At 46.4% G+C, this 19549-nt stretch overlaps 1 protein-coding gene across 7 annotated transcripts in view; it reads right to left on the minus strand.

The window, feature by feature from the left end:
• The window catches only part of NAE1 (NEDD8 activating enzyme E1 subunit 1), a 976013-nt gene that overhangs the window by 4780 nt on the left and 951684 nt on the right, over window positions 1-19549 (minus strand). For 4 of the 7 annotated variants that reach the window (XM_069653202.1, XM_069653195.1, XM_069653230.1 and 1 more), the window contains one exon: window positions 2722-2948. The exons of the other annotated variants lie outside the window; for them this stretch is intronic. In XM_069653202.1, the coding sequence (XP_069509303.1) occupies window positions 2737-2948 (212 nt within the window). In that variant the 3' untranslated portion in view covers window positions 2722-2736. Of the gene's footprint in view, window positions 1-2721; window positions 2949-19549 lie in introns of those variants that run through there. 7 annotated transcript variants of the gene reach the window in all.

Here is a 19549-nt window from a genome sequence, read left to right on the forward strand (position 1 = left end):
GCCAAGGAGTGGGTCTGGAACACTTCTGAAGCAGCAAGACCTCAGGATGACCACCACTCTAGATACCAAAGTTCTAGAAGTGCCATAGTTGGGGTCCAGAGCTGTGATGGGAGACATTCCTGTCTCCAGACATGAAGTGGCATTGAACCACCTTCTCCATTCCTTCTTCAACTGCAGGAGTGATTCCTCTAAATGGGCAACAAAATGAAGCTCCTTTGTATGCTCTGTCTCTCTATAAATGTCAGTCTAGAGAAAAGAATGGACTGTCCTCAAATTCCTCACTGGTACCAAAGAGGTCCCTAAATCTCTGGAAATGTGTATGGCTATAACCGAGCAAGTAAGGCGATTCCTGCCCAACTTAACTCAGAAATAGATGCCTAAGAGGCAAAGGCATGGGGGCTGGCGAGAAGAACTTCAATGGTTTCTGTGGCGCTGATGGAGCTGTTTGGCATAGGCTTCAAGGGCACTGCCACCAACATGGAAGAGGATTGATGCAGGTCCTGGGGCAGAAGCGGTTCAAGTCTTCCAGCAACTTACTCAGGCCCAATACCTTTGTCGTGCAGGCGTGGGGTTTTGGCTTCCCGTGACTGTTCTTACAAGAAGCAGTGGCGATAAATGGCTGCATAGAATCAGGAGTATCTTCAAACACTTGACATTGCTTTTTCGGAAAGCCCCCCTTTCCTCTGGAATGGAAGACGATAGGGTAATTATACATTTTTCGCTCATCTTCTGTACCTACAGAGCAGTCATCCAACTAGAGTGACGCCTTAATCTACATTGAAAAGAGATTGAGCACACTCTTTTTGGGGGGAATTGTGTCTCCTCTTCTCTTTCTTGGTGAACCAAACATGATTCTCTTAAGCCAGCATCTTAGGCTCAAATCTAGGAGCCTTCTCAGGAGTCTCCCCAGTTGATTTCTCTAGAGTCTTGGGGAGGGCAGCAAAAGTAACCTATGCGCTCCCACACTACCATGGAGTGCTTCAATTGACACAACCCACCCTCTCTAGTGGTGTGATTCTTAACTAGACAAAAAAAACACTCCAGATCGAGCTCGATGTTAGACATCATTAAGACGCTACACATATTATGATGTTATCAGGAAAAAATGAACAAAAATAAAAAATGACAAATTATCGTGTGACTGACTAAAAACACATTCCTCTGTATGACCACAATAAACAAGGACTAGGAAAAATGGTGCTACAGGCCCTCAGTACATGTATTGATGACATCACTTCCAGCACAAACCTGCGCCAAGGAGTTGTGATCCAACTTTCTGAAGCAGACTGCAGCGAAGGTATACTTTATAAAATGAGGAATCTGTGGGAGGAATGTATCCATTGGGAGAAAAGAATTTAGTGGCACAAACTCCATACAAGTAGTATATTTTACAAGTCTCACTAGGTTGTTGGTTTAAAGTAAAGAACAAATTACTAACCTTGGGTAATGCCTGAAGGATGAGACATTCCTTCTTAAAGATGCCTAATCTTCAAAATGTCCTACATTTGTAAGCATAGCTTTGGAAACGTTTCCAAGCACCACACTCGTGATCTGCGTTATTGGAGCACTTGACACTGCATTCAACATCACAGGTGGTATACAAGGAGCCAGCTGCACCCCCACAAAATCAGTTTCACCCATATTTTCCCAGTGTTCAGAGGCTGTGGAACCCCAGAACTGTATTAGGTTATGAGTATTCGAGATTGGTGTGGGGGAATTGATGAAGACTCTGTGGGAAGAAGAACTGATCCATTGGAAAGGAGGTTACTAAAGGTACGAAACTTGCTCTTGCAATGGATTGAAGGCACACTCCTAAACGCTCACACTAGAAAAAAATACAACCCACTAGGGAAAAAGACCCAAGAAACTCTTGCAAGTATAACAAGTTTTATTTCTACAAAAATGGTGTGCCAGCAAAGAACTCTGCTGCCCAGGCACGTTCTGGGGGAAAAAGGTACACACATAAGCTTAAAAGGGGCACAGTGTCAGCAGTGATATCATTACATATGGAAAAAACATGCACAGCTGGTTGGTGCAACCCTATACATGGGCGGCCTGCTCCATAGGGGATGCCATGCCATTGGTCTCTGCCCCGCCTGTCCGTCATCCATCACGTGCTGTCTGGCTGGGCTCATCGTCTCCAGGCAACGAAGGCCAAAGGAACAATTAGCTACATTTAAAATAGTGCTACTCTATCATTATAAGGTGCACCTGGCATGCTCAAAAGACTGGCACAGGGAAAGTCCTGAGGTCACACTAACCCACACACATTTCACTCATCCCAATCGCGTCTCTGGGCTTCCAAGGCTCCCATCCTCACTTTTGAACTACAATGTATCCCTCCCTGTACCTTGCATTACAAATCATGTCCCTATCACGTGAAGGTGGGATGATCATGTGCTTAGATCTTTTATGGCTGGTGGTCTGAGGTCAACTGGTATCTTGGAATTCAGGGGTTTTAGGAGTGAGGCAGGGGCTATCATTCGTGGTTGGCTGGCTGGGGGTCGGAGGCCTGCTTTGGCTTGTTTGTGATAATACGTACACCAAGGTGTCCAAGACTGTCTTGTGGACTTGCAGAGCACATTCTTTCTTAGAACAAACATATTGATAACACTTACAGAATAAAGGAGGATTTCAGTGGAAGCTATCGGCGGTGTGGGCCTCCTCTCATCAGCGCTTGGGCCTATTTAGATTTCCTCGTCAGGTTTGCGGCTCGTGTCTAATGCACTGAGTACTTCAAGGCCATGCAGCCCCTACACTTCTGTCATAGCTACAAAAGGAGAAATTACTCACCATAATGATATTTATATGGATTGTTCTCCAGCAGATTCCTCCTCTTGATGGATATCCATCATCCAAGCTCTGCTCCTCGGAAACATTTTGCCAGGGGGTGTAGTGGACCTCGACTCGGGCGTCGATCTCTCTTGTCCTGCTCTCGATTGTCAGCTCTGCAAGTGACAAAAGGTGTTGTATATATAGCACGTCACTACACCCCATGCTTCAGTTCCTCCTCCTTTTTCCCCCTGCGTCTGAATGCTGCAGAAGTAAAAACCACAGGAGGCTAATCCACCAGTAAAAAGTTAAGGATACACCCCAACAGAGTGATCCCACACACATTGATTGAAAAATAAAATATATATATTTATATACATATATATATTTTTTAATTTTGACTTAAGTTTTTCAAGAGAAACACAGTTTACGGACATGTAATAACTTCTGCTTAGCACAGATACATAACTTTTATCCAAGTCAAATACAAAAATGCATTTCTCCCCCTACTCCCCCGACCCCCAACCCATCTCCCCTGTAGCACAACCGCCCTCCATCTTAGAACAACATCTAACTTGGATTTACAGGTGCCTTATCCCTAGACAATCCTTTACGTGGGTTCCTTAATTTCACCAACCAATTTCAATTGAATTACCATATTCTCTTCATAGGGTACGCGCCTTTGCTCAACTCTATCCCCAATGTAGAAGCCGAATTCAATACATTCTCTCTTTTCAGGGGCAGCAGCACTCTCTTCCAGTGTGTCGCCAAACATGCCCTTGCCGCCAGGTGCAAGCCGTGGACCATGTTTGGTAGCCTGATCTATTCTCCCTCCCGTTCCTGTAAACCAAACCATACCAGCATCTGGGTTTTCCCTCTCGGGATCCCACCCAGGTCTCTAATCCAGTTTAACATCTCACCCCAATAAGATTGAACCACACCGTATCCCCACCACGTGCCAATATTCGGCTCTTGAACCACACTCATATCAGCCCATTGGGCTCACACTTTGGTACATTTTGGAGAGCCTAACCGGATCATATTGCCATCTGCGTAGTAATTTAATGGCATGCAGCTTATATTGACAGGAAATTTACATCTGGAAGGCACCCCTGCATATTCTCTGCCACGTTTGAGGGTCCAGCTCCAAACCCCAGATCTCCCTCCCAGTGCTCTCTCAGCTTGTCAGTGGAGCCCCGTATTGTCTTCACCATAGCCCTGTATACAGCTGAAATCAATCCCTTGGTGTCAGGGCTGGTGTCCAAGAGCTTCTCAAAGGGTGTGAGCTCCTTCTGTATCTGTTCTCACAAGGCCTCACTCATTAATACCCCCTTTAATTGTAAATATTAGAAAATGGAGAGCACACTTATTCCCAAGACCTCCTCTAGTTCAGAAATTGTAATGAATCTGCTGTCCCTCCACATCTGTCCAACCCTCTCGAGACCTGCTTCATACCAGGTATAGAATTTCTCTAGATTCAGAATTGCATCCCTGATTCCCGGTACCCTTAGGTATCCCAACAGTGAAGGCCACATCGTAACACCACTCAAGCCCGCTCCTCGTCGCCAGATATTCCAAATGGTCACCAAGATAGGGTGCTCCCATATCCTACGTGGCAACTTGGTTCTTGGTACCCATAGCCATTCTCCTACGGTGGCTGGTCTTAGATGATAACTGTCCAATCCCACCCATTGAAGGTCTCCTTGACCTCTAAAATGTGGAATCAAAATTATAAGCTGGGCACCTTATAATACAACTGTATGACCGGTAGCCCCACTCACCTTGGGAAGACTCAGGACCTCACTTGAAACCCTAGGATTTTTCCCCTGCCACAGAAATCTCAAGAGGGTCCCTTTAGTGACTTTAAAAAAAAAAAGGCCGGGATCCGGATGGGCAGTGTCTGGAATAGTATAACATCTTAGGGAAAACCACAATTTTCAGTGCATTCAAATGACCCATCCCAGAGAACAGCAGCCTCTTCCATTTCTCTAGATCCGTGTCCACCTCGCACATCAAGGGGGTGAAATTTGCTTCATATAGTCCCTTAAATTATCTCGTAAAGTAAATACCCAAATAACGCATTGTACCCTGTTTAACTTTCATTCCAAGGCATGAGAAACAGCCCAAATCTGCATTCCTATCTCTGTCTAAGGGGAAAAGGACTGATTTACCTGTGTTAATTTTAAACCCTGCCATATAGTCATGTCCTGGAAGCAGACCAACAGCGGCTGGTACAGAAGTAAGAGGGTTTAAACACATGGAGCAGCATATCATCCGCATATAATCAAATTCTTTCCCTCCCATGACAAATCCCTCCACTCAGCTGTCTTCTCTCAACTGTGGGCAAGGGGTTCCAAGGAAAGAATGAAGAGAGGAAAGTGTACAACCCTGGCTCGTCCTTATGCCAAGACCAAACCATCGTGAGTATCCTCCATTCACAGCAACACATGCCCTCGGGGAGGAGTATATAGCCATAATATCATGTGTAAATTTCCTACTTATACCAAATTTAGTAAGCACCCCCTTCTAGGAAGTCCCACTCCACTCTATCAAAGGCCTTTTCAGCATCAACAGAGAGAAGTGTGGGATCATCCGGCGAGCCTTGTGTCTCATTTATCAAGTGCAGTAATGTCCTTATAGTGTCCGACCCCTGGCATCCACTAACAAATCCCACCTGGTCTGACTGTACCAGTCGCGGCAAGTGACTCTCTAACCTGGCCACCAGGACCCTGACATATATGTTAGCATCCATATTCAGTAGATAAATTGGGCAGTATGAACCACGCAACCTAGGGTCCCTGCCCTCCTTAGGTATTACTGTAATGAGGGCCTGAACAAATGAATCTGGGGCTCTGCCTGTCTCCATTATATTATTAAACAACAATGTCAAAAAAGTGAGCAAAAGAGACAAGAACATTTTAAAGAATCCAGAAGTGAAACCATCTTCACCTGGCGCTTTCCCCAACCGAAGCGACCTATTGCGTTAATTTCCTCCCCTATAACTGGAGTCTACAAGGCACAAGACTCATCTTTTATTAAGGATGGGAGGCAAATCTTCTCTAGATAGTTCTGCATCTCTCCTGTATAGGCCTTCCCTTCACTCTTGTATAAGACGGCATAGTAAGAGGCAAATGCCCCCTGGAGCCCTTCTACTGAGACCTCTGTGGTCCCGTCCCTTCCCTCCATCTCCGAAACCCATCCCTCTGCACTTTGTCCCCTTAACCTTGTGGCAATGAGGGCATCCACCATATACCCCTTTTCATAAAATGTCTGTTTTAGAAACTGCAAATTACGAACTATCTTCCCTTGTTCCAGAAATCTCAACTCTTCTCTCAGACCCCTAGCCTGCCTCCCCTCAGCGGAAGACTCTGCAAGTCTTTCTAGGTCTCTTACCTTGTTCCGCAATCTATTCTCGATCAAGGCACATTCCCTCTTTCTACGGGCCCCCTCTCTGATTAACATGCCTCTCCATGTGGCCTTCGCAGCATTCCAAACATTTCCCTTTTGCAACTCCCCTCTGTCATTGATAATGAAGAATTCTTTAATTCCCTTCTCCATTTCCTCTTTGAACATGCAGCCTTTACACAGGGACTCATTGCACCTCCACTTAGAATTCCTGGGGCACGGGCCACTCCATTCAAGGTCGACTGATACCATGTCATAGTCTGACCAGCTCACTGGGTGAATCCCCGAGCCCTGTGCCAGGTCCTTTAGATCCCTTGAGATACAGAGGTAGTCTATTCTCGTTTAGATTCCATGTGGGGCGGAAGATAAGCCATACGTCCCGTAGCACGTACAGTTCCATAGCTGCACAGCACTCACCGCAACCCTGTTTCAGGGATTCCAGCCCCCAGGATGCAATGTCTTCCTGTCCAAGTTGACATCCATCCATACACATACATACATACATACATACATTAAGGTCCCCAACGACTATCAGGTGCGCCGTTCCCGCATTTATTACTTTCACCAGGGTTCTCTGTAGGAATCTCATCTGACCCTGATTCGGGGCATACATTGTGGCAAATGTAAATCTCATCTTCTTGGTGAAACCTGAGGTCAACACGGCTCTTCCATCCGTGTCTGACCATACTTTGGTAACTTCCATGCTGAGTCCTCTGTGGACCAAAATCCTGACTCCCACTTTTCTCGTTATCCCTGATACCCATTACTCGTGTCCAATAAGGCTACAGGGAATCTTGTGTTCCTCGGTCCTCAAGTACTTGGTATCCTGGAGGAAAAGGACATCAAATTCCAACCTCATGAATTCTCTAGAAACCAGAGACCTTTTAGTCGGGGAGTTGAGGCCCTTTATTTTCAATGTGCATACACACAACTATCTCCCTTAGATCCCTCTTTTTGGGCAGCCATTACAAGCGCAGTCACCCAAACTGCTTCTTTGATTCAAGATGAACCGATTGAGAGTATGTTGAACAATACCATAGATAAACATTGCAAATGCCTGATCACAAGTTCCGGATCTCCTTCTCCCCCCAATACCTCCACCTCCATCCCCCCAAATGGCGCCCGAACCACCGAAACAAGCCCGACATCCAGGACCCAGCCATATTCACCTCAGTCTTCAGAGCCCTCACCGTTACCTCCTGTAAACTCGTTAACCCCAAACCGCTTCAGAATCTCTGAGACCCACCTGTCCCAACATTACCTAAACAATTTCCATGCTCATTACCATTCAGGACCTCCTCTTAGAGTCACAAGAGTAAACTCAATCATGTCTAAAACTAAACTACCAGTGTCACCCACAGATCCTTTTCCGGAGGTGTGTTCAGGTGTGTTAGACGGGAGTGTGTTCAGCTTCCTAAATGTCCTTGCTCTGGGGATTCTTCTTCTATTAGGTCTGTCTCCTTCGTTTTCACCTTGCAGGCCGGAAGTCTATTCAAGACCCCCTCCCCATTAGTTCTCCTGACAGTCTATTTATTTCTTCCTCCGTAACCAGTCTGTACGTATGACCTTCTGTAAGAATTGCATGGTATCAAGAATAGAGAGACACAAGTGGTCACAGTTCAAGGGTGTATTTTAAACTGTATAAGTAGGGTGGAAAAATGCCTAATATAAGCCTAAATCTAAGATGGGAGCAAGCTACGACCATCAAATCAAAATAAGGCAGTCCTAGTGGCGTCTTGTTAACTAAAAAGGCCTAGGCTAAGGAAACCTATTGCCAATCCTTACGCTAAATACAAAAGAGTGTGGGGTAGGGCTCATAAGAAATAAAGTGCTCACAAATAATATGTCAGGATGCGGTAGTCATGGTCTCCCTTCCCTATGTTTTGAGCGCAGGACAAGGCAGGACTCTGGAGCACAGCACACACTCGAGCTTTCCCAGCACGAGACAATAGTTCCGTTCTCAGCTATCAGGTCCGTCGCTGGCCAAGTCTCTTGCCCTGATAAAAGTCTCTTGCCTTCAAGATCCTGGTGTATTCAAAATAACAACACAAGTTCCTCTCAATAGTGTTAGGTAGAATTATATGCAGTACCCTTTGGGAACACCACACATAGGGCCTCATCACGAGATGGGCTGTAGCCCTTAAATGCGGTGGTAATAATATTACCACCGCATTTAAGGGCTGGCCCTATCACGAGTTCGGCGCTAAATCGACTGTTTTACCTCCAACTTTTTTCTGGAGGTGAAAATCCCTGTTTTCGGTTGTATTACAGTCGGCTGTATTAGCCCGCAGTATTAGCACTGAAAATTTCTCATTGATTCCAATGGACCCAATCAGGAATGGGGATTTACCGTTAAGGCCCAACCCGTGATCCGGTGGTAGTACCACCGGACTGGTCGGTGCTAGGGCTATTACAGTCGGCGGTATTACAGCCTGGAATACAGCCCAACTCGTGATGAGGCCCATAATTAAGACTACAAGTGACAGTACAAATTCACCTTTGGTACAAGCCTGTACTACACAGTTAAAGTGGTAGCAGTAAGTGTGAGTAAGTGAGCAGTATCAGATAGTTACACAAAGGTCAGCAATTACTATGATTCAGGCAAACACTGACTGAAGGTTTTCAAGTAAAAGAATATACATTTATTTCACTCTTCAGTTGTATACCATTACACCATTATAAGCAGTTCAAAAATCACTCTCTCAATACACCACACCACTTCCCTCAAATTCCAGACAAGTTAAGCTCACAAAAATGAAGTGGGAGCAAAATGGCACTCCAGCAATTTAAAAGGGAGGGAAAGACAAAGTTGTTATAAATTAAATCAAACTAAAAGTTAAGTCGTCAGACTAATTGAACAAGAGGAACTACAGTGATAAAAATCAGGTAGAAAAGGGTTAAGGCCAAAGTCAATGGGTCAAATGTCTTTTGCTCAAGATCACACAGTTCAGGGTAGTTCGCAGTAAAGTTCATGGCACGGTTTCCGGACGAGGTTGGTTGATAGAAAAGTTAGTTCAAAGAGAAGAGAAGGACAAGCCCTCGGATTGGAGAAAGATTTCAAACACTTTCACCGCGGTTGAAAGAAACGAGAAACCGGATTTGCATAGTACCTTGAAACTGAGAGGAAGCTGTAGCTGAGGCGAACGTTCCTGGTAGTTGCTGCAGGCTCACGGTTCCTGAAGCGACTGTCGGACTGACACGAAGTAGGAAGACTGGAGGGTCCTGCACTACCCAGGGAAGAAACCAGCAGCAGAGCAAAACAACAAATAAAAGGTGTGTTCCTTAAAACCCTAGCAGGGTCCGACCTTCCTGGCTATCCGGCCCACTGTAGCTCTTTACAGCGAATTTGACCAGAGGAGGGGTCCTGGCTTGCAGTTTGGGCGAACTGGTTGGTCCCACCAGCTCAAGGGAAGAAGTTTCCTGGAGGATCTTCTCTGTCGTCGGATTCTGAAGATTCGGACCTGCAGCAGGGCTTCACTGGACGGTTCAGTCATTGTAGGGGTCCTCTCCTGTCAGCTCCTCGTTGGTTCTTTCGTTCCAGTGGCGACTCTGCCTTTCCAGTCCCAGGGTCTTGCTTTTTATGCAGTTTTCCCCCATTCATACAGCCTGGCTGTCAATCACATAGCAGGGTGGCTGTCCTGGCAAGGGCAGTCCCCTTAGCCAATCAAACAGGAGTGTGACTTGGGTTACCAAGGTAACCCATGGCAGGGGTCCGAAGATCCCTCCCTCACATCCTGCCTACCCAGACTTACAGGCGCCTTAAGGAGGGCTTCTGTGCAGAAGCCCGCGAAAAGACAGCGAACAAAGGAATCATCCCCAGTTTGGCACACAGAGAAAAATACGAGAAAGACTAACAAAAAGAAATGGCGAATAAACCCAGCCGGAGCCAAAATAAAATGTATTTGGCAAAGCGGGTTTATGTTTGAGGCTAATATAATAGCCTAAAACAATACCACGTTTATATAAGATAACCGCGGTAGAAAAGTTAGGGTAGTTACCACTGCCACCAGCCAAGTCTTGATGTAAAGGGAGCGAAACAATGCTCCAAGAGACACAGACAAAAAGGGATAAGAATGAACTCTTTCCAATATTCCATGTAAGATGGTGTGCACTGGGTCTGTGGTTTAAAGTGACTAAAATAAAGTTAATGGCAACTTTACCTTTTCTGGGGGACAGTAGTCAGCTCCAGAAAATGGAGTCAGTGGGAAGTCTCAAAGAAGGTGCTGTGTAACACACATGAAAAATATGAGGCCATGGAGTAGGAGAGGCTCCAGTGCTCAAGATCACACAAAAAGTGAAAACACACACAGCAAAACACGTGGGAAAAAAGGCTCACACTCTTACCAGGTGAAAAGAATAAATCCTAGAAATCAAGCAAAGCTGCTGAGGGACTCATTAGGTAAGGGAAATCAGCCATTTATGAGAATTCTCCCTAACAAATATGTACGTTGGATGATTACTTTTCACCCGGGGATTCCCCTTCTTCCCGGCTCAGATCCCAAACAGTTCATAACCTCACAGGTTTCACAGAGGGCCAAACAGTGATGGGGGGAGACTTCAATGGGGTGCCGGACCCCACCAAAGACAAATTCCCCCCTTCCCCCCACTACAGGAGATTTCACACTGGCCCTCAGCCTCCTACGTCTGTTCAGAACCCTGGATGTGATAGATGCTTGGCGGGTGCTCCATCCGACCGAAAGAGATTTTTCCTTCTTCTCCTATGTCCACTGTACGTTCGAGGATCGACCTCCTCTTAACCTCGCCCCAGACCTTCGCATATGCAAATGAGGTCTCCATCGGCCTAAGAATTCTGTCAGACCATGCACCAATAATCATGGAACTTCGAACCCAAAAGCCTGGAGCCAACCCTGCACGCAGATGGTCACTCTACGACCCGATTCTTAACGACATGCTGGTCAGGGACAGAATCGCATCCACTATCAAAAACTTCCTTGAGGAAAACCCAGTCACTGACACCTCCCCCACTAACAATTGGGATGCCATAAAGGCTGTGATCAAGGGTGCCCTGATAGCGCAATGTACGGCCTTCCATCGGAACCGCCGACAAACCCAGCTAGCCCTCGAGGAAGAACTGCAAGAAGCAGAGGAGACGCAGAAGAGGAAGGGGTGGTCTCCCAAAATGCAGCGGGCGATCCGCACAGCTAGCAAAAAACTTGAAGCCCACTACGCGGAGCACACCGCACAACTAATGGCCAGGACCCGACAACTGTATTACGCCAAGAACAATAAAGCTAACAAATTCCTCGTAGCCAAACTGGCCAAAGCAAAGCGCTCCAATACGATTGCGGGGCTACGCGACCCACAAGGGAGGATGCACTACTCCGAGCAGGAGAAACAACAGCTGGCCACAGATTACATCACCCAAGTAATGACCGCGCCCCCACGAGACCGGGCCGCACAGCGGGAATACCTGCGGGGAGTGGCATTGCCTCAGCTGCCCGCCGCAACGAGAGAGAGCCTAGAGGCCCCAATCACCCCCGAGGAGGTCGACGAAGCCATCAAGACTGAAAGCTTGGGCCCTGGGCCCGGATGACTTCTCCCCAAGATTTTACAAGATCTTCAAACTCCAATTAATTCCCGCCATGGTGACGCTCTTCAACTCGTTCAAAGAGACAGGCACGGTGACCCCCTCCATGCAGGAATCTACGACAATTCTCCTCCCCAAGCCAGGGAAAGACCCGAGAGACCAAGCCTCATACAGACCGATCGCTCTGATGAACATAGATGCCAACCTCTATTTGAAGATCCTGGCCAATTGCATATCACACATTCTCCCGACTATAATTCACCCTGACCAAACGGGCTTCATCCGGAACAGAGCAGCGGGGGACTGTGGGATATTTTAACCCACTCATCCAAGCCCTACAACAGAACTGTGCATTACTGGCAGCAGAAACATCATAATGGCCGCCGGAAAGCATGCTGCTCGCCAGAGATCATCCAAAAATGCGCAGTAAAAATCTGAAAAATAGGCTGCCACCCACTTTTGCCATGTCAGTGAGCACCACAGGAGATCACTGCCTAAAGCCACCATTGGGATACCCACACAGTAGCCTGAAACCACTTGGAAATAGCAATACTGATTGGCAAAAGCAACCCAGAGCTGTTTGGGAATTAATTTTCTTGATCGTCAAAATTGCTAAAGTCATGGCTCACAAAACCACCAAAAGGATACAACTTCTTGTTGGGTGTTCTACATTAATCTACTGCAAGAATCCACATCAGTACAATGTCAGCAAGAATCATATGTTATTAGGACAAAATCCCATGTTAAAGACATTTGATTTAAAGACAACTGTCAAAAATGGGTGCAATACCGGTGCTCGCCACTGACAGGTGCTGACGATTCCTAATCCTGACAGGAGAGCTGTCTTGCAGAAGCTAAATAAGCCAAAGCAGAGAAGTCTATCAAAATGCCATATAGAGTACCACACATTGATTTAATGTGGAAAAAAGACTTAATTAAAGATATGTTGCTTATTTTCAGTTTATAATGTTATATTTTTTTCCATAAGGAACTCTATTGCAATTGATCAGAACAGTAACCTGATGTAGCTAAGACTTCAAAAGGCTTGCTTTTCTATGAGAACCCTTCACACCTACTCTTCTCAGGCCTCTACACCAGAAGGCAGGAAATCGCATGGTCCTGCTAATCAGATGGAGAGTGGCACCCTGGACTGATGCTATGCTGGCAGGAAAAACAAGACAATAGACTTTTTCAATTGAATAGAATATGCTGATTTTGGGTGTAACTGTCAACACTGCTCTGAGAGAAGCAAGACATGTGACCTCTGAGTCAGAGCCAATCTTCTGGGGGCGGAGATAAACCAATGGGTGAAATCAATTGAGAGCAAATATATGTTTTATAAAATTGCAATTTACAAAGTGTTCCAAGCTGACAGAAATGTACAACTTTGAGAGTCTTAAAATGAAAAATACACTCACAGTTCAAGACTAACTTGGACGCCGTGGGATGTTCTGAGGCCAAGCCCCGTAATTATTAATATTGTAGACACTGTGTTTATACTAGAAAAATGAAAACTTACGCAGAGTATGTTTAAAATATGCGCAGAGAGGGTGCGTACCTCTGTGTGAGATTTGGTGCAAAACCAATATTGCGAAACCCACTAAAATCGCAAATAAATTGTCATTTCTGAACCCAAGCTCTTAGAAAGATCAGGGTTGAACAGAGACCTGTCTTAATTAATCTGTGATGTGTACATGTATTCTCAACAACTTGTGTATCTGGGAAATGTTTGGTTATGAAAAATTGTTTTTCTAAGTAAAAGCAAAGGGGAGGGACTTCAGCCAAGCCATAAACAGAGCATCACTCTGACTCACTACTCCTTTCTCCAGTCAGAGGACAGTAAATCCTTTAACCTATCAGGATCCTCAGAGGGTTGGGCATAGAAAGTCAGCCTCCACACCCCCTTTGGAAACACATAAAAAGAACCACTGAGACCCAGATAGAGACACTCACTTTTCCCCTTCAACCGATTTCTTGCGACATGCTTTGCCGGAAGACTCCAGATCCAGATAGTATTCAGACAGAGACTCCAGATAGATCCAGAGACCAGACTCTAGAACCAAGCTCTAGAACCTGAAGCAGAGGCCTAATCCACAAGCTGAATCCTTTTCAGAGGCCTGCAGCATCTAGCAACCTAACCCAATCTTTCAACAGCTGGGCGAGCTGTTTTGCTTCTGGCTAGAACCCTGTGCCAGAACCAGATCTAGACCCAGAAAGCAAAGCTGTATCCAGAACCCGTCAGACTCAGACAAGACCGCTGTGCAGTGCCGATAGCAGACCAGAGGCCACGCTGTGAGCAGAACCAGTGCCTGAGACCGTCCTGTGGCGAGAGTGCAGTCCAAACCTGACCAGATCTGTGACGAGGTCCATTCTATTCCAAAACTAGGAGTGAGTATCCAGTCTAAGAACTGTACAGAACTAATCTCTTAGTCTAAAGTGATCTTATCGCATCCATTTCAACCTATTCAGAACTGAATTTAGAATTGTGTCCATTCTGTGATTTCAAATCTGTAAACGCGTCATCTGTCATTCTGAAAGATTGACTTTATTTTTGAAAATCTACCTCCACAAAAACTTCCGTATCTTTTGAACCGCACGTCCTAGAAGCGAAATTTAACTGTCATTTTAAAGCTAAGATCCTCAGCTTTCCAAACATTCCAACTCCTTATAGTTTTTCCGTAATTGCGATTTACACACTCGGAAAAAGTGCAGCGAATTGAAAATTAGCTTCATTTCACCACTTGTAAAAATAGCTGCTTCTTGCTTTCCACTGCTGAAATTCGTTTTCAATCTGATAATCATTCATGTATCATTGCTAGTGTTGACCTGAACTAATCCAAAGTAGATATCACCTACCCTGAATCTCCTTTAGTGAATTAAAAAGCATTTAACATATTTTCTCATCCATTGCAACCACATTTCAAAGCATTTGGCCTGTGTTTTAAAATCATCCCTGTTTCTCTAAGCTTGCTGGGGGAACTGGAAATGAACTGCATTTGATTGTATTCTGGAAACCTGGGTGCTCTCCTTTCAATCTCTTCATATTGCATACGGGGGGAGCGAGTGGAATCACAGGGGAAAAAGTGATCATATCTCTTGTTGAAACCATAACAAGTTTATTTCTGTGTTGCATTCTTTCCCATCTTGCATTTCCTTGAAACCATACAAAGTATTCTCTGCTACCTTATTCTTTCTATACCAACTCCTAAGTGATTAAATAATTGTGCTATTGTAATATTATCCATTGTTGATCACTATTATATTCATAAAGTGCTATCAAATATTAACTTATTCATAAAAGTGTGATATATATATTGTTTCATTCCTCAAATAAATCTTTTAATTTGCAAAACAAACTTACTTTTTGGCTCAATGAGGTCAGGGGGATTCAAAGAGAGGGGCGTTAAATAAGGGTTTATCATCCAGATTCAAAGAATTTGACATAAAAATATATTAATAAGGGCTTCCATTGGGCATCCCAGATTAGGCATTGACTTAGTTGGATTGCTGGATTGAAGTCACTTACAGGACAACATCAGGCGTACCCTGAACCTGGTCGAAATAGCCCACCGGTGCTCCCAGGGCCTTGTGCTGATGGCCCTAGATGCCACCAAAGCTTTCGACAGAGTCGATTGGTCATTTATGGAACTATCCTTGGTAGCCTTTGGCTTCGGCCAAACCATCCGAGCCATGATATTGGCCAACTATAAATCACCCAAAACCCTCCTGAGGATCAATGGTGTCTTATCTACTCCAATCCCCATGACCTGCGGGACGAGGCAGGACTGCCCACTGTCACCCCTTCTCTTTGCGCTAACTATGGAACCCTTCGCCCAGAGAGTCAGACAGAACGTGCTCATTAGAGGCCCTCGAGTAGGGCCATCTCAACACAAAATTGCATTGTACGCCGATGACTTACTTCTGTCGCTCTCAGATCCCATCATATCGGCAGAACAAGCCCTGGGCGAATTGGAAAACTTTGGGAAGGTCACCGGCTTTGTAGTTAACTTCGCTAAATTGGTGGCCCTGGGCTTCGGCCTCCAGCACGAAGAGCGAGAAGCCCTGTCTAGGCTGTGCCCAATCACCTGGAAGAAACAATCTATTCCCTACTTGGGAGTCCACATCACGGCGGTACCGCAAGGCATATACCAGGGCAACTTCCCCAGCCTGTTTCAGGAAATTTCGCTAATGGGCCAGACACGGCTGCCAAGATGAACCTACTCCCAAGATTCCTTTACGCGTGTTCCTCCCTTGCAGTGGCGATCCCGAACTCAGCACTCCAGGATCTGCAGAGGAAAATGCTGAAGTTCATATGGAACGGCAAAAAAGCCAGAATCCCCCTTAAAACGCTTACTTGTAACTCCAGACTAGGGGAAATGGGGATCCCCGACCTGCGGTCCTACAGGGCAGCAGCACAGTTGGCTCACGTTCGGGCCTGGCAGATACTCTCAGACCGCCCTAGATGGGTAGAACTGGAGCAAGCGCAGCTTCCGCTCCCCCTCAGATTCCTCCCACACGTTCAACCTGCCCAGAGAGAGCACTGGGCCAACCTCCTACTGACCACTAAGCACACCCTAACATCCTGGGACTCGGCTCTGAAACAAAAGGGAATCCCGAGAGGCCAAAGTCCCCTATCCCCAATCTTCCTCAACCCAAATTTCAAACCAGGGATGTATCCACGTAATTTCAGGAACTGGATGGAAGGCGGCCTCGAAAACCCTGGAGCAACTATATGTGGGGAACACCCCCCGCACCTTTGAACAATGCAAGAACGAATTCCGGCTCCAGGAAGAGGACAGGTTCACCTATTGCCAACTCTGCCACTGGTGCTCACAACCTCAGACCCTCCAGGCTGACACGCGGCCGCCCACCGCTCTAGGACTAATGCTTAAGGATCTCCCAGCCCGGGGCAGGATCTCCTCCCTGTATAGACGCTTCCTGGGAGACTTCTTAATCTCCAAAACCCGATGCATGGCCCAATGGGAGGCCGATCTGGGCCACCCGATCGACGACCAGACCTGGGTGGATATCTGGACACGCACCCTCTCCGCTTCGACCTGCATCACCAATAAAGAATGCGCATATAAGCTCATGCTGCGCGGGTACTTCGACCCCCTCAGACTACACCACATGAATCCGCGACTGAACGCCGCCTGCTGGAGGGGATGCTCTCAGCCTGGCTCCTTCTGCCACATGTGGTGGTCATGCCCAAAGATTTGGTAATTCTGGGAACGATGTTTGGAGATGATCAAGCAAATCACCGGGCGGACTCACCCCCTGGAGCCCGAAACAGTGCTTTTGGGAGTTCCAACCCCCGGATCCTACCCCCGCTCAGGGAACGGAGCAAAACTGATAACGCAATGCCTCCAGGCAGGTAAAACTGTCCTAGCCCGCTTTTGGAAGTCCCCGGACAGCTCCTGCATGGCCCACTGGTGGGGCAAACTATGGGACATCCTAATTGCGGAAGAGCGGGGGTGCTACACCACTTCCAGAATGTCTGGGCCCCAGTGTTGGACTATGATCAGCGCTTCCCCGCTTTGACATTCAAACCGCTTAACGCACGATGGACCCTGAAAGATGGGGAACCTACCTGAGCGGCAGGGGCCTCAATCATACCCGAGGAATGTGGGAACTGGGGAAGAACTGCTGGAGGTTGGGGGGGACTCCGGGGTGGGGGAGGGATAAGGGGGTGGTGGGGTTTCATTCATAATTTAAACATCATGGGTGTGTTCTTTATGCAATGTCTTTGATAATTTGTCCTGCCTTGGTTTAAAATAAACATATTTAAAAAAAAAAAAAGGTTTTGGAAAAGGGAAGTAGAGTGTTTGGATAGCCTACGGGGTAGGATGGGGAACAGGTGTTATAAGAAGGGGGATACCGCGTGTCACCCGTCGTGTCCCACTTCCACTCTCCGAGGACTTCCCATCCAGGTGATCTTCCCTCACTGGTCGACCCCCAGGAACTGGATCCAATAGCGATGGCCGTGTCCTGGCTACCTGGATGACAGACCCCCAAGGATTTGTACGTGAGACACCTTCAGGTTTCTCACACTTCCAACTGAAAAGAGATCGAGAATGGGAATCCCTATATCAGACTCCCTTCCCATTTAGCCACTTCGTCAGTGGCAAATACATCCTCCTCTTCATGAGGGAGGACAGATCTTGAAAAATTGTAATTCTCGCCGTGCCCAACATCACAGACCCTATGCCCTAGCCTTCTCCAAGATCTTGTCCGGATAGATGTGGAATAGCACAAGCACTGATCTCGGTCCTCTGGCCGAGCCACCAGCCCTATGGACTCAATTTTCTTTTAATCAATCGACTCATCTTCAAAGAGGACTTTTGGTACTTTGTGTATGTTTCTCTTCAGGTCCCTCTCAGTCTCTCCTTTCTTCGCCGGCATGTCAAGGTTATTGTGATTTTCAAAGTCATCCATTTTCAGGACAATCTCCACTTGTCTCCTCTCCATTTCGCCCATCCGCACATCCATTTGAGTCTTCAAGGTGTCCAATGAGGATTGGGTTTGATCCACATCTTGTAATCCCTCCTTCATTTTGTCCAATCTAGTGTTGATCTTGTCCACTTTACCACCAGTATCAGCTCTCACGCTCCTGATCTCTTCAAGCAACAAGGCAACATCCTTCTTGGTTGTGTAAGGAACTCATGGTGGCAACAATAAAGACAGACAAGTGATCACAGTTCAAGGATGCTTATTGAACTTTATAATGGGTGAGATAAATGCCTAATCTAAATCTAAAATGGGAACAACTACGACCATCAAATAATAATAAGGTAGTCCTAGTGGTGTCTTAAAAATAAAAAGGGTCTAAACTTAAGAAAAACGATTGCCAATCCTTACTACTAAGTTACAAAACAGAGTGTGGGATAGTTTTCACCAGAACAGAAAGACGTGTTCACAAAATGATAAGTCAGGATGGTATGGCTGGGTCTCCCTTCCCCACGTTTTTAGCACGGGACAAGGCAGGGCTTCTGAGCACAGCACACTCTTGGGCCTCTTCAGCACGAGGCTTACAATTCCAGTTAAACAATATCAGAACCTTCAAGGGTCAAGTCTCTTCTCTGCAAAGTCTTTTGCCTTAGAAGGCCAGGTGTATCAAAACAACAAACAAATCTTGTACCTTGGCCGATTTCTCTCCGCCCCTTGGATCTCCCTCTGCCGGGCTCGGATCCTTTTTGCAACATGGGCCTCCCTCCTTCAGGTTCACTACTGCCTTTCAAATACAGCTTGCAATATTCAAGAACCTTTAACACAGTTCATGATTTCCTATTACAGTTCGTAATTTGCTTTGTGTCAACAGAAAGCATGGATTCCCTTTTCCTAGCTTTGCTTCGGCATCTCTGTGTCGGGTTCACACTTGCCTAACATACAGTTCACTTTATTTTCTCACGATACAGTACTCACTTCCCTTAATCTTCTCTTGGCAATGGGTCAGAGACTTTTGAGTGTACAAGGGATTTGACGTGACCCTTGTAGGACCGATCCAACACCTCACACCGCCCTTTCGGAGGCTTTGCGGGTCCGAGTTGCAAAGGGCAATGGTGGTTCCCCCTTCGTCGTCCTTCCAGGTCTCGCCGCCTTGCTCCTCCGTTTGAACTACCAGTTTGGTGCAGCTGTTTCCTCATGCATTCGGCCTTGCTCGTAGTGTGCTCTCGTGCTCCACCTTTTATTCTTGTGGGGAAGGTAAAGGGATTGTCAGATGTGTGAGATTATTGTCAATTGCCTGACTCTGCCTGACCCTTGTGGTTGGACATGTCAGGTAAACGACTCTGGTGTTAGTCCGTTGTGTGTTACGGTGTAAGAAAG

This window comes from Ambystoma mexicanum, chromosome 1p (genome assembly GCF_040938575.1).
Source record: "Ambystoma mexicanum isolate Mex_15411 chromosome 1p, UKY_AmexF1_1, whole genome shotgun sequence".
NCBI lineage: Eukaryota > Metazoa > Chordata > Amphibia > Caudata > Ambystomatidae > Ambystoma > Ambystoma mexicanum.